This window comes from Mixophyes fleayi, chromosome 3, assembly GCF_038048845.1.
Source record: "Mixophyes fleayi isolate aMixFle1 chromosome 3, aMixFle1.hap1, whole genome shotgun sequence".
Classification (NCBI taxonomy): domain Eukaryota; kingdom Metazoa; phylum Chordata; class Amphibia; order Anura; family Limnodynastidae; genus Mixophyes; species Mixophyes fleayi.
The window spans coordinates 218,967,115-218,979,614 of record NC_134404.1 but is presented as its reverse complement, the minus strand read 5'-3'; the positions used below and the strand labels follow the sequence as shown (position 1 = coordinate 218,979,614).

At 38.2% G+C, this 12,500-nt stretch overlaps 2 protein-coding genes across 3 annotated transcripts in view; one reads left to right on the top strand and one right to left on the bottom strand.

Annotated features, from left to right (window-relative positions):
- The window catches only part of LRP11 (LDL receptor related protein 11), a 498,092-nt gene that overhangs the window by 93,794 nt on the left and 391,798 nt on the right, over window positions 1–12,500 (top strand). The window lies entirely within an intron of this gene.
- The window catches only part of PCMT1 (protein-L-isoaspartate (D-aspartate) O-methyltransferase), a 34,653-nt gene that overhangs the window by 9,051 nt on the left and 13,102 nt on the right, over window positions 1–12,500 (bottom strand). For both annotated transcript variants that reach the window (XM_075203118.1, XM_075203119.1), the window contains exons 3-6: window positions 10,554–10,585; window positions 9,513–9,617; window positions 3,763–3,883; window positions 481–566 (exon numbers count right to left, since the gene is read on the bottom strand). In XM_075203118.1, the coding sequence (XP_075059219.1) occupies window positions 481–566; window positions 3,763–3,883; window positions 9,513–9,617; window positions 10,554–10,585 (344 nt within the window). The remainder of the gene's footprint in view (window positions 1–480; window positions 567–3,762; window positions 3,884–9,512; window positions 9,618–10,553; window positions 10,586–12,500) is intronic.

Here is a 12,500-nt window from a genome sequence, read left to right as displayed (position 1 = left end):
TACTGACATGAGGGGGCTTGCTGAATTGAGAGGAACACTAGGTAACCAATATTCATTATTGTCTAACTTTCTGAACTGTAAAATTTTCAGTTTAGGGTAGAGTAATTTTTTAGAACTATAGTTATATAGTGTATTGAATGCACTGTAGTCTAACAAGACATAGATAAAACTCTAATGAAAATGCTGGCAGGGCCAGCTGGAAGCAAGAGATGGAAGTATATGGAGAAAAAAAATTTCAGAGGGTATTATACACATACGGTTATTATTCTTCATTCATCATTGCTAAAGTTAAAAGCATAGGAAAAAAAAAATCTCCATGGATTCTCCCTTACTACACAATGTACATGTCAGGTACAGCAGCAGCTTATTCTACAACATGGTATTAGATACATAACTTGGCAGCAGGGTAGGATTGAAAAATGTAATTTAGACACTTCAAACTAGCAATGAAGGCAAATGGCTTGGTCAAAGAATACATACAGCTTGTGGCACAACAGGTGCTGCTGCTCCCACGTGAATAGCATCATAAGGTGCTTCTTCAATAAGGCCCATACGTCCATCTCCAACTGATATATGCAAAAAAGATTAAAATGTCACTAATTAGAATCTACTATATACTTGGACTAAATTGCATTGTACTGTGTTGCAAACGGTGGTAAGGAAAGAAAAAAAAAACATTAAAAAACAATAAAAGCAAAGTTTGCAAAAAGTTTTGTAGAACAAAAAATTAAAAGTGATCTTCTGCCACAGATCACCAGCGCCAAGCAGAAATGTTATATACATTCCCAATTAACTCCTATATAGGTAAATGTAAATAAGAACGCTTAAACACATACATTATTTCCCATGAAACTACCAGAATAACTTTGCACATAGCTGCAGTACACATTAGTGTCTCTAAATGTTTCTCCATTCCTCTCCTACAACTTCATGACACAAGCAGCACTGTCAACAACTATCACAGGAGTTGACAAGTCAGGGCACATAAGATCAGCAAACGCAATTCTTGAAATAGTCAGTGCTGCTGTGAGTATTCTCGTGATCTACTGGCATAACTAACTAGAATTACAATTGTTAAGACGACATGCTCTCTGGCTACTCCTGAGGCAGCCAACATATTGCATTAGTTATAAGTCTAATCCAATGTTCTATCAATTATATTAAAAATAAGATTTTATACTTATGTTAAACACTTTTCTCTTAGTCCATGGGGGGGGGGGGGGGGGGGGGACACTGGACCATGGGGTATAGAGCCTTCTTCAGGACATGGGCACTTTAAATAATTCTAACAATTCAATGCTCCTCCCTCTTATACCTCCCCATCCTGCAGGAAAGTCAGTTATACTAACCAAGTCCCACAGGACAGAAACAAGCAAGAAAGAGAAACAACTTCATCCCTGAAAAAGAAACATTTAACTTTGGTAAACTTTTTCTCAGAATAACTATAGCGTAATTGGGTGGGCGCTCAGTGTCCTCCATGGACTAAGAGAACAGGATTTAATATAAGTATAAAATCTAATTTTCTCTATCATCCACTGGGGGACACTAGACCATGGGGATGTACCAAAGGCACTCCCTTTGGTTGGGTACACTCACAAAGTTGTAGTGTGCAGCACCTTATACCCAAACCTAACATCCTTAGACTTGTAAAAGGTATGTATGGTGCCCCACGTGGATGCCCAACCAAACTGTTCGGCCGAAGCCCTATGCTGAGCCGTCCACATGACGCTCACCGATTATACCATTAAAACCAGCTGTGCTCATGTCTGCTATGACCAGCTTCGCCAGTCTGGTACCACAACTGGACTTGGACTATTGCAATATTTATTTGTAACTCCCTGGTGGCATTATCTAACGGACTCTGTATGGGATTTCCCCGTCACAGGAGGTAACCCTGAGCTAGAACGTTTAATTCTAGAACACTTATTGGAAAAGCTTTTCAAGAACAGACAGTGAAAGGAGACAGCCTCTCAGCACTAGGGGCATCTGTTGTCCTAACTGTCCAATCTTATATAGCCAGGGGACTGGCCCTGTCAATGCTGCCATTTCAACCTCCCGAGGAGCAGCATCCACCTGAGAGCCAACAGACACCCTGTTAACCCGAGTATGTCCACCTGAACATGAGTGCTGAGTGTCCCGTGGATCATCCTGCCGAATTAATCTGTTTAATACCTAACACAAACAGCTTTAGGAAAGATAATCCCTCCCACTGTGGTATACCAACACTGGAAGAAAATCATACCCGCGGTAAGTAAAGTGGGATTGGCTAACCGCATGGTAATTAAAGCTGGTCCACAGGGAGACAGGTAGTGAGAAGGTAGGAAATATATTTATCCCCTCACAGAAATGTGAAGTGGAACTGAACCACTGACCCCTATAAATCAGCAGACAGGCGCACACAACTGCTTCTGCTGGTAGGCAGAATGTCCATCATGCAGCCTGTTATTTGAGGACCTGGCTTGCATCTTAGTGAAACACGCCTGCTGACCTCCACGTGGAGCCGGGAGCTGTCGAAGGAGATTCCTGAACCCTGTGCCTTTACCACTACGCGAAAAGGCCTGAAACCAAGAGACCTGAGCTCTTGGCAGATATACCAATTGGAACTTTTTCACCTGTCTGGCTAATAATTTTATACAAGTCAAAACCGAATAGACATCACCATAAAAGACAAGGACACCAAAGTACTTTTGACTCATCTGCCTCCAAATCATTGAGCCAACTGGCTCAGCAAGCTGACCCCATCAATATAAAAATGTTGGCTCCGTTTGACCAGCATCCAGGGCTGTATCCCCAGATATACATATTCCTTCTGGAAGTGTACCGAAAAGGTCGCCATTACAGACCTATGCCACCCAGACTGCAAGCCTGCAAGTTGCTCTGGACACTTTTCTGTGGTCTGATTGACCCAATCTGAAGCTAAAGATGGGTTTCAGTAAAGCACCAGCCACTAACAAACAGTTTTAAGAATGGTCTCAACTGTCTGTCTTTACCATTCTTAAGTGCTGTGGTATTCGTGGATAAGAAGACATGGTATTAGACAATAGATGCAATAGACAATAGATGCAGCCCCATAGGAGGCATTTCCTTGTAACCTAGCCTGGTAAGTAATAAAGGGTCCAATATCTACATATAACCTAAACCTATGTACAGGTTGGGTCCCCAACTCACACAGCATTTTTTTTTGCTGATAATAAGGAAGGAGAGAAACTTTTTCTATGTAAACAGCGTCCTGCAGACTCTGACTACCCGCTGTCCTAGATGTATAGTATCTGGAATCTGTCCACACTAAATCATCCTGACCGTCTTATAAACATCCCCTTCCTGGTCTCGGGAAGGGGAAGCACAAAACCCCCAGCTACAAACTGCGGTGGAAGAGATACAAGGCCCCTGGAGACATCCCACGTCGGGAGCGGATTTGCAGCAGACTGTGCCTACACGACACTTCTCTGCTCCCGTCTGCAGATGGCACCACACGACTGCATACCCTTAAAAATTAAAGTAAAAACAAATAAAAGAAACAGGCTGCCGAGGCAGCCCAGCAAAAGAAACACCCTGTCCTGAAGGCACTCTAAAAATACTGACATCCCTGCAGGATGGGGAGGTAAAAGTGGGAGGAGCATTTAATTGTGCCCATGTTCTTAAGGAGGGTCCAGTGCTCCCCAGTGGATAGATAAATTACATTTTACAAAATTCTAACGTTTCTTAAAAATTTCATGCTTATTTCATATATATCCACAAACTTAAAACATACATCATGCTTACCTAACAATTTCACACGACCTGAAGACAGTAATGTAACGTCATCTTTTGTCACATTATTTAATGAATCATCTACTAACTCCTTGATATGGTCAATTCCTACTACTCGACCCTTGGGTCCAACCTTAAAAAAAGAAAAAAGAAAGAACACATGCTTATTCTGTACCAATTCCTTTTTGATAAGTAATATATTGTATTTTAAGTTTACTAGATATAGTTTTAACAATACTGATTTAATGAATGAATTTAATGAAATGTAGTTGTGACGCACAGTTGGTCACTGAAGAGCTATGGCACAACTCATTGGACAGAAGTTACAGGTCTTATAGTGAACACTATGTTTTGCTGACCAAATGTTAAGAACCAAAACAAATAGCCTCCGACTTGAGCATGATGCTTATCAGCGACTTTTTCTGTGAACATTTATCATGCCCTGACAAATACAGGGCCAGACAGGACATATAGAATGTAAAATGCATGCAACTTTGACCATTTATGATTCATATGTAATTCAGTCATACTGCATCAATGTAATTTGAATTAATGTGCAGTGCATAATACAGAATATAAATCGATCTTGATCACTTAATTCTAAATATTAATCTGAGACAATGACTAATATTTCACTAAAAGATGCTTAGACAGCTTTGCATAATGCATACATTTAAAAAAGGAACAGGGTTTAACATTGTAATTGGCCAAATTACAATTGCGTTTTAATAAGGGATCAACCTCTTATGGCCCTTGATTTCTCACTGCAATGCCCACAATGATCCCTATGATTTCCAAAACCGCATGTCCATATATTAAAACGTTCCTAGGACATATGGGAATCTGTTCCACCGCACATACCCAGAAATTATTCCTTAAATATGTGCTCTCCAGACCATTTCAAAACTACTGCTTAAAATAACCTGTATGGCCCAAATCCTTTGGCCTCAATTCCTCAATGAGTACAAACCCAATCCAAATCACACATACTGCACTAATGATAATTATGTATGACGGTCCAGTATGATTTCCATTGAGACACCAACAAAACAACTTCTGCAAAAAGTACAAACAAGAAAAGCGATGGAGGACACTCTTGTAATACGTATGCAATTCAGTAAGTAAAAAAGCAACATCAGCCCTAAAATAACCTCTATCAGACAAAAGGTCTTTCCACCAAATCACAATCGCCTCACTGATTGATTTTATATGCTGTGTGAGTGATGGGAGTTCTACACAGGTCTGTTACTATACAGTCAACAGGAACAATGGATTCTCCGCCTCTAGTCCTATTGGCTATAGCTTCTTGCAGGAAAAAAAAAAAATCTGTGTCCTAACCGTTGTGAACTAGTACTAAAACAGAAACGGACAATGTGAGAATCAAGCGTATATGAGTATATTCAATGTATACCTCTGCAGCTCCTAGCGGGGGCAATTGTTTTAAAATTACAGGGAAAAAAAGGAACTTCTAGGGGCACCAATATAAATGGATATAATTTTATTAATAAACCAAAACAAAGATGTATTTATCTAGCTATACACACACACACACCTGTGCAAAAATTAAGGCGGGTGTGGAAAAAATGCTGCAAAGTAAGAATGCTTTCAAAAATAGAAGTGTTAATAGTTTATTTTTATAAAGTAACAAAATGCAAAGTGAATGAACAGAAGAGAAACCTAAAATCAAATCAATATTTGGTGTGACCACACTGCCTTCAAAACAGCATCTATTCTTCTAGGTACACTGTGTGTGTGTGTGTATATGTATGAGTCATGTGAAACAGAACACTACACTTAGGTAGATTAATTTCAGTACTGTATCCATAAGGAGCAGATGCAATTCTTATGCTGCTTTTCTATGTTTTAAATCGGACGTGGTTATGGATAAAGTTTCCTTATAGAATACTTTAGGAAGAAAATGACCTTCGATTCAGGTATTAATTAAAATGATTACCAGGTCTTGGATGTGTGTGTGTATAAATATTAATAACTAATCTTAAATTATCTAATCCATCATGATAAATTTACTGTGAGCTGTAATGGGCAGTGGATCGTATATAGGAGAATGCTCCCAGATTACATCATTTTAAATGGGTGTTTGTGACATATGAAGTGTATCTGGCTTCCTACTATATGCCATGGTCATGATACAGCTACAAGAGAATATCTATAATTATGAAGCTGCTTGCACTGAACATTAGTGTGAAAATTAGCTAAGGAAAAAAACTGAATGTAATAAGAGATAATATGTACTTATTGCTTAAATTTAAGTTTTGAGATTTTTTTCTGTTAAAACAATCAAGAACAAAACAAAAACAAACGATTGTTGTACTATTTATCAGAATAGAATGGCATCTGGCGCCATTCTTCTATTGCGGCCTACTAGTGATAATTCACTTTTAATTTTATAAAGACTACATTGTAACGTCCCATTCATACGATACATATGAATGTGGAGAGAAAGAGATTCCTCTTATGCACATTAGTTTACGGAGCATTTCAATGAACAGAAAAATAAAACCAACTTAAATATAAAAAAAACGTACATTTTCCTGTTATTTGTACAACTAAATACATTTTCTATTGAACCAATACAATGATTTTTGTCCTCAAAGAGCCAGTCAAAAATGACAATACATATAACTAGAGTGATTTTAAGAATAGTTTTCCATTTCATTTGAAAGAGACATGAAAAAGCTGCTATAAAAATCCAATGGCAAGTGTGACAAAATACTAAACAAAAATATCTTGGCTTAAAGCATGAGGCAACAGCTTAAAATCACAATGTAGAAATACCAGGAGAGCTGTGAAGAGCAGCCACATGGGATCTGCTAAAGGTTTTCACTATGACAACTATAGGTTTCTGTTTGTGGAAACGCTTGCCACTAGATGTTGGCAGGCAGGCTGCAGTCCTGCACTGAAAGGATTATAGGCATGGTGGGAGACATCAGCTGACAGCAAGCTCTCATGTATTGCACTGCACTCAGCAGAAAGTGGCTATTTATGTAAAGCAATGTTTGGACTCATCATGGTCAGAGTACAGAAGGTATTACTTAGTATGGAACATATTTTGCCTGAAATGTTAATGGTTTCAGTAAAAAAAAAAAAAAACAAAAAGAAAAAATAACACCCTAAAACTGCTATTTTCACTTAACATATACAGAAAAGTGTTAAAAATAAAACCAAAATAAATTGTAAAGGTTGTTTTGGCAAACTAGTAAACATTTAGGGGGGTATTCAATAGTTCGTCCGGACCGCCGAAAAACTCGCGCTCTAAAACTATTACCATTAATACGGTAATATTACGCGTAAAAACCGTTCACACGGTAATTTACTTGCTGAATTTCAGCTCGCAGCTCAGGGAGCTGCGAGCTGAAATTCAGCGAGTAATTACCGTATTAACGGTAATAGTTTTAGAGCGCGAGTTTTTCGGCGGTCCGGACGAACAATTGAATACCCCCCTTAGAGGTGGATTTGCTTCAAAATGCAAATGTGGAGGTGCTGCCCAGATTCTAGCTAGAACTTTCTAGAATACACTAGATAAATGATAGCTAGAATCTGATTGGTTGCTATAGGAAACACCTCCACTTTTCCTTTTTAGAAGGTTTAGTAAATCTACCTCTTGGTCTAAACCAATGATGACCTCTGAGCCTAAAGGTCTCATTTGTGGCCCCCAGCTCCTTCCTGCTTTATGGCCAGCTGTGATTGTTATAGCTTGTAACACTTGTTTGAAATGTCTGCCGATGTTATTACAGATAGGAGTCTCGTTCTTTCATTAAATGTATGGTTTAAACTTATTACTGAGATTAAGGGTGATGTGGGGCCCATTTGAGGGCTAGAAAGCGGACTATGCAGCAACTGAAGTGTATAAGGTTGCTATTACTAGTCTAAATCATTCAGGTGCTATTGTTAATGTGCAAATAATTTTCATCTCTTCTATTTTTGTGAAAAAGTTTTTATTGTTAATGACAAATGCATTTCTTTTTATAATTCTGGAAAAACTCAACTGATCTGTTTACACCAGTGGTTCCCAAACTTTTGCAGTTTGCGGCACCCTTAGAGTCTCCATAATTTTTTCAAGGCACCCCTCCAAAATAATTACTGAGCAGTCCTGTTTTAGAAGTAGTTGGGTCAAAAAAATTGTAATTAGTATTTAGGTCAGGACAGAAATACTTATTTAGTTGTATGCAAAAATGCCCCCTCTGCCTCCAGACACACTGCCCCCTCTGCCTCCAGACACACTGCCCCCTCTAGGTATGCTAGAACTGAACATGTGAATATCCAGAAGATTATAAACCACTGCCAGTCAGAGAATATCCACATGACTATGCAAGATATATAAAAGCAAACAAGAGATTGTTCACAGAAATAGTGAAATTAACATTAGGCCAGGTAACCACAGACATTGAATCTGTATTTTGTAACATACATTAAATACAAAAAAGGTTGACATGCATTTGTTGCTAGTGTCTTGTGTCATTGCAGTTCATTGTAGACTTTCCAAAGCATTTACTCTGGGTAAATTTCTACATATAGAGCAAAATGCGTTCTGAAAAACACAAAAAAAATGGAACACACCAGAACGCTTGTAAAAAATGTAAGTCATTTTGGTAACATTAGAAACAATGGAGTTCTATTGTTAGATCTGTTTTGTTAGCACTTGATACCTCTCACTATGTTATTCACTCTTAGCACATTATTTTCTGCTACCTATCCCTTACTGAACTCACCTGCTTATTCCTCTCTCACATCAATCTACTTACTGTACTTTTATTTCTCACACTCTGTCCCCTCTGCCGCGCGCCAGCCATGGAAAAAACAGTAGTTGCTTGTCACCGAATGTCGACATTCAGTGACAAGCTGCGTGAGAGAGGAGGATGCTGGGTCCTGGCGCCGTGCAGATTGGTAAGTTTTTGTGTTCTTTGTTTTTTCCATGGCTGGCACGCGGCACCCCTGGGAGCCGCGGCGCACACTTTGGGAACCGCTGGTTTACACACCAAGCTTGATGTAACAACTTTGTAAAATGTAATTGCTTTAATAAAAGAATAACTAAACATGTTTCTTTAACTGTGTTTCGATCAAAGATACAATACTAATAAAAAGCTTTAGGAAAAATGTTTTCTAAAGTGTATTTGAAGCTTCAGGTACACTCCTATGTTCCTAAAATTTCTCTCTATTCATTTGAATGGGATGTTCCATATGCACTCTTCTTTAAAAAACACTAGGCCAGTGGCCCCCCCAACTCTTGCCTACCTCGCCCACCGCCGGCCCTGGCCGCGGCACCCATGTTATCGCAGCGGTACACCAGGGAGCCACGACACACAGTTTGGGAAACGCTGCACTGGGTACAATTGATTAAAATGAGGACTGGCTTGTTTAAAATACTAATGGCATGGTGCGCAGGGCACACAAAAAAAAAAAAAAGAAATTTACACACGCACACACACTATGATGCACTATAACTGAATGGTATTCATATGGTCATACACAACAATTGAAGCACCTTCACCACTACAACAATTTGATTATAGGTCATCTGTATCCTAAATGGTTAATAAAATGTACATTTATTTATTTACTGAGAAATAATTTGCAGAAATTACATGAATATCAAATTACATAGCAAAGTCAGGAAAAAGATAATCATCTTAATATAGTTCTCCATTTCTGAGATATTTGAATTTGGAGCAACTGAGCAGATTTCCCATTATCTGGATAAGTATATTTACATGTAACACAAGAAAAAAAAATCATAAAATTACCATTCTTGAAAAACAAGCAGTAAGAATACCACTTCCAGATCCTACATCAAGAGCTTTGGCACCTTCGTGTAACTGATCATGGAGGAGTTCTAATGCATAAGCATGCTATATATAGAAAAGAAAAGAATGTCAGAAACGGAGACAGGCTTGCTCACTTGAAATGCAAGTGACATTTCTCTTCATACACGTAATCCCATTAAGCATCATGCCAAAAATAAACATACTTCATGGACAAAAAAGGTACACCTTTGTATTTAATTTAAAGCATGTGACAGTTCTCACTGCCATTTTAAAGAGTAAAGCAAACATTTTTATAGATATTTGAAAATTACTTGTCAGCTAGAGTAAGTTCTACTCTATCACATAACATGACTACATCTAGAAGTAAATGTATCAATACGCGCATTCCGCAAGTCGCCGGTATTCAGCGACTTTGCAGGGCTGATTTAAAACAACAATGTCTTTACAGGCATCTTTTCCCTATAAAGACATTGCAGTTTTAAATCTGCCCTGCAAAGTCGCCGAATACCGGCGACTTGCGGAATATGCAGATTGATACATTTATCCCCTGGTCTCTATGTACACATCCAGTGCTATTCCATTCTAAAAGCAATTTATTGAAAACATTAGTATATCTAGACAGTTTATACAAATCTTTTATCCTACATTTACTCAATGCAAGGGTTTGCTCACTAAATGGAAGAGACAAAAGGTCCTTTTTATCAGTCAGTTGTCAGTCCATAAACCACATTTGAATAATCACTTGAATGTACGAAGAAACATGTATCCAAACTGTAGTGCTAAACATTAAACCATCCTTATAGGAAAACCCTCTGAAACTATTACGAAGATACTCATTGCACAGGCAGTTTATATGACAGAGAATAAAACATTAGTGCTGTGATCAAGAGAGATTATACATATTTTAGATCACCATGGCCTGAAATTCTGAAGGTTTGTCACATCAAACTAAAGTGAATTAAAATATCAGATATAAAAACATTGAATTTTTTCTTTCACGGCAAGAATAATCTTACATACCATATGTGGAGCGCTAATTGTTGCTTGATAACCTATCAAAAGAAAAAACAAAAACAGATGAAACCTAAATGTGCTAGAAGATACTCATCACCAAGTATTAAAAACCCAAAAAACAGAAACAAAAAGAAGTATATCACTGTATTCTACTGTACTTTGAAAACTAGACAGGTGAAGGACAGAAACAAACAAAAAAAAATTATATAAAAGCAGCTCAAATATGCTTTTATGTAGAAATGTATAATTTTCTATGATAAAATCACAGCATTACGGCATCTTACATGCTATATTTTTATACATGTCACAAGACAGATTTTGTCCAGTTACATAGCAAATTTGTATCTGGATTGAATCATCTATTTATATAGTGCCACTAATTCCACAGGGCTGTACAGAGAACTCAATCATATCAGTCCCTGCCCCATTGGAGCTTACAGTCTAAATTTCCTAACATACAGACAGACAGAGAGACTAGGGTCAATTTGATAGCAGTCAATTAACCCACCAGTATGTTTTTGGCGTGTGGGAGGAAATCCAGAACACCTGGAGAAAACCCACGCAAACAAGTGGGAGAATATACAAACTACACAGAAAAGGCCATGGTTGGGAATCAAAATCATGACCCCAGTGCTGAGAGGCAGAAGTGCTAACCACTAAAGCTGGGTACACACTACAGGGTTTTTGTCCAATAATCGGCTCAACCAGCCGACATACGACCGCTCGTTCGAAAGTCGGATCAGTGTGTGTAGCGACACGATGGTCGAAAGTCTGCCCAAATGGACGATTATCGCATCATTTGGTTGGTTGTAGCATTCAATTTTTTTACGATCAATCAGTTAACGATCATGTAGTGTGTATGCACTCACACTGACGATCTCCAGAGTTTACAGAGTAGAGCTCTTTTCAGCTGATGTTGGCACTGAATGTCAGAGTGAATTAATGTAGAGAGTGCTGTAGAAGGAATAATTCATTTGTTCGTTCCGAGACCGAATAATTTGTTTCAGAGTCACAGAAGCCAACGAAATTCGTTAGGACATGTGGATAGCTATAACAAGGCGGTTTTAATCAGTGTGATAATGTGACAGTAGTGAATGAATGAATATTGTGCTGTCATTCTCTGGACTAGAGGACCAGACAAAGGACCAGATGAAAAGCACAGATCTGAAGGTAAATCGTGTCAGTGTGTATGTATGCATGAATCGTCAGACTGATCAGACCCTTCAGTCGTAGGTATAATCGTTTGAGATAGCACGTCGGTCTGAACAATTTTTCAGTGTGTACCCAGCTTACGCCACTGTGCTGCCCATTCTTACATTTATTTGAAAGAAAAAAAATAAATAAAAAGCAACCAAAAGAACATCTCTTGTAAATTTTCAAGTATTTAACATTAGTTTTCATTATCATAACTTTAAATTTCATCTCCTAGTAAGTAATTGCGTCTGGATAAAAGTTTTCACTTAACTGCTGAAGAGATGTTTGATCCAATGGCAATTAGACAATAAGATTAAGTGATCCTTCTAATATGTGAAATGATCAGTAAAGGGGCTGTTCATTTTGTTGCGATAAACTAGAAGTAAATAATTCTAGCAATTACTTTAGGAAAAAAGTTATGCTTGCCGATCATTCCTTATCTTCAAAAGATTCCATAACAGCCATGACTGTGGCTAGAACCCCTCTCCAGTTTAGGTAAACAAAGGTTCGATAAACACACCCTGGATTGTATCTAAGGTAGCTTCTATTTTTCCCGTGACATTGCGCAAATACCCAAGCTTTCTTCTGAAAAATATTAAACAAAACAAGCATGGTGGGAAGCTGGGTTGCCATGGAGTCTTTCAAGGAAAATAAATTGTAGGTAAGCATAATTCACTCTTTTTCCTCTTCTATCCTCCAAGGCAGCCATACCTCTGAGATATACCAAAGCTATATACCAGGGAGGGCCAAGTAAGGAAA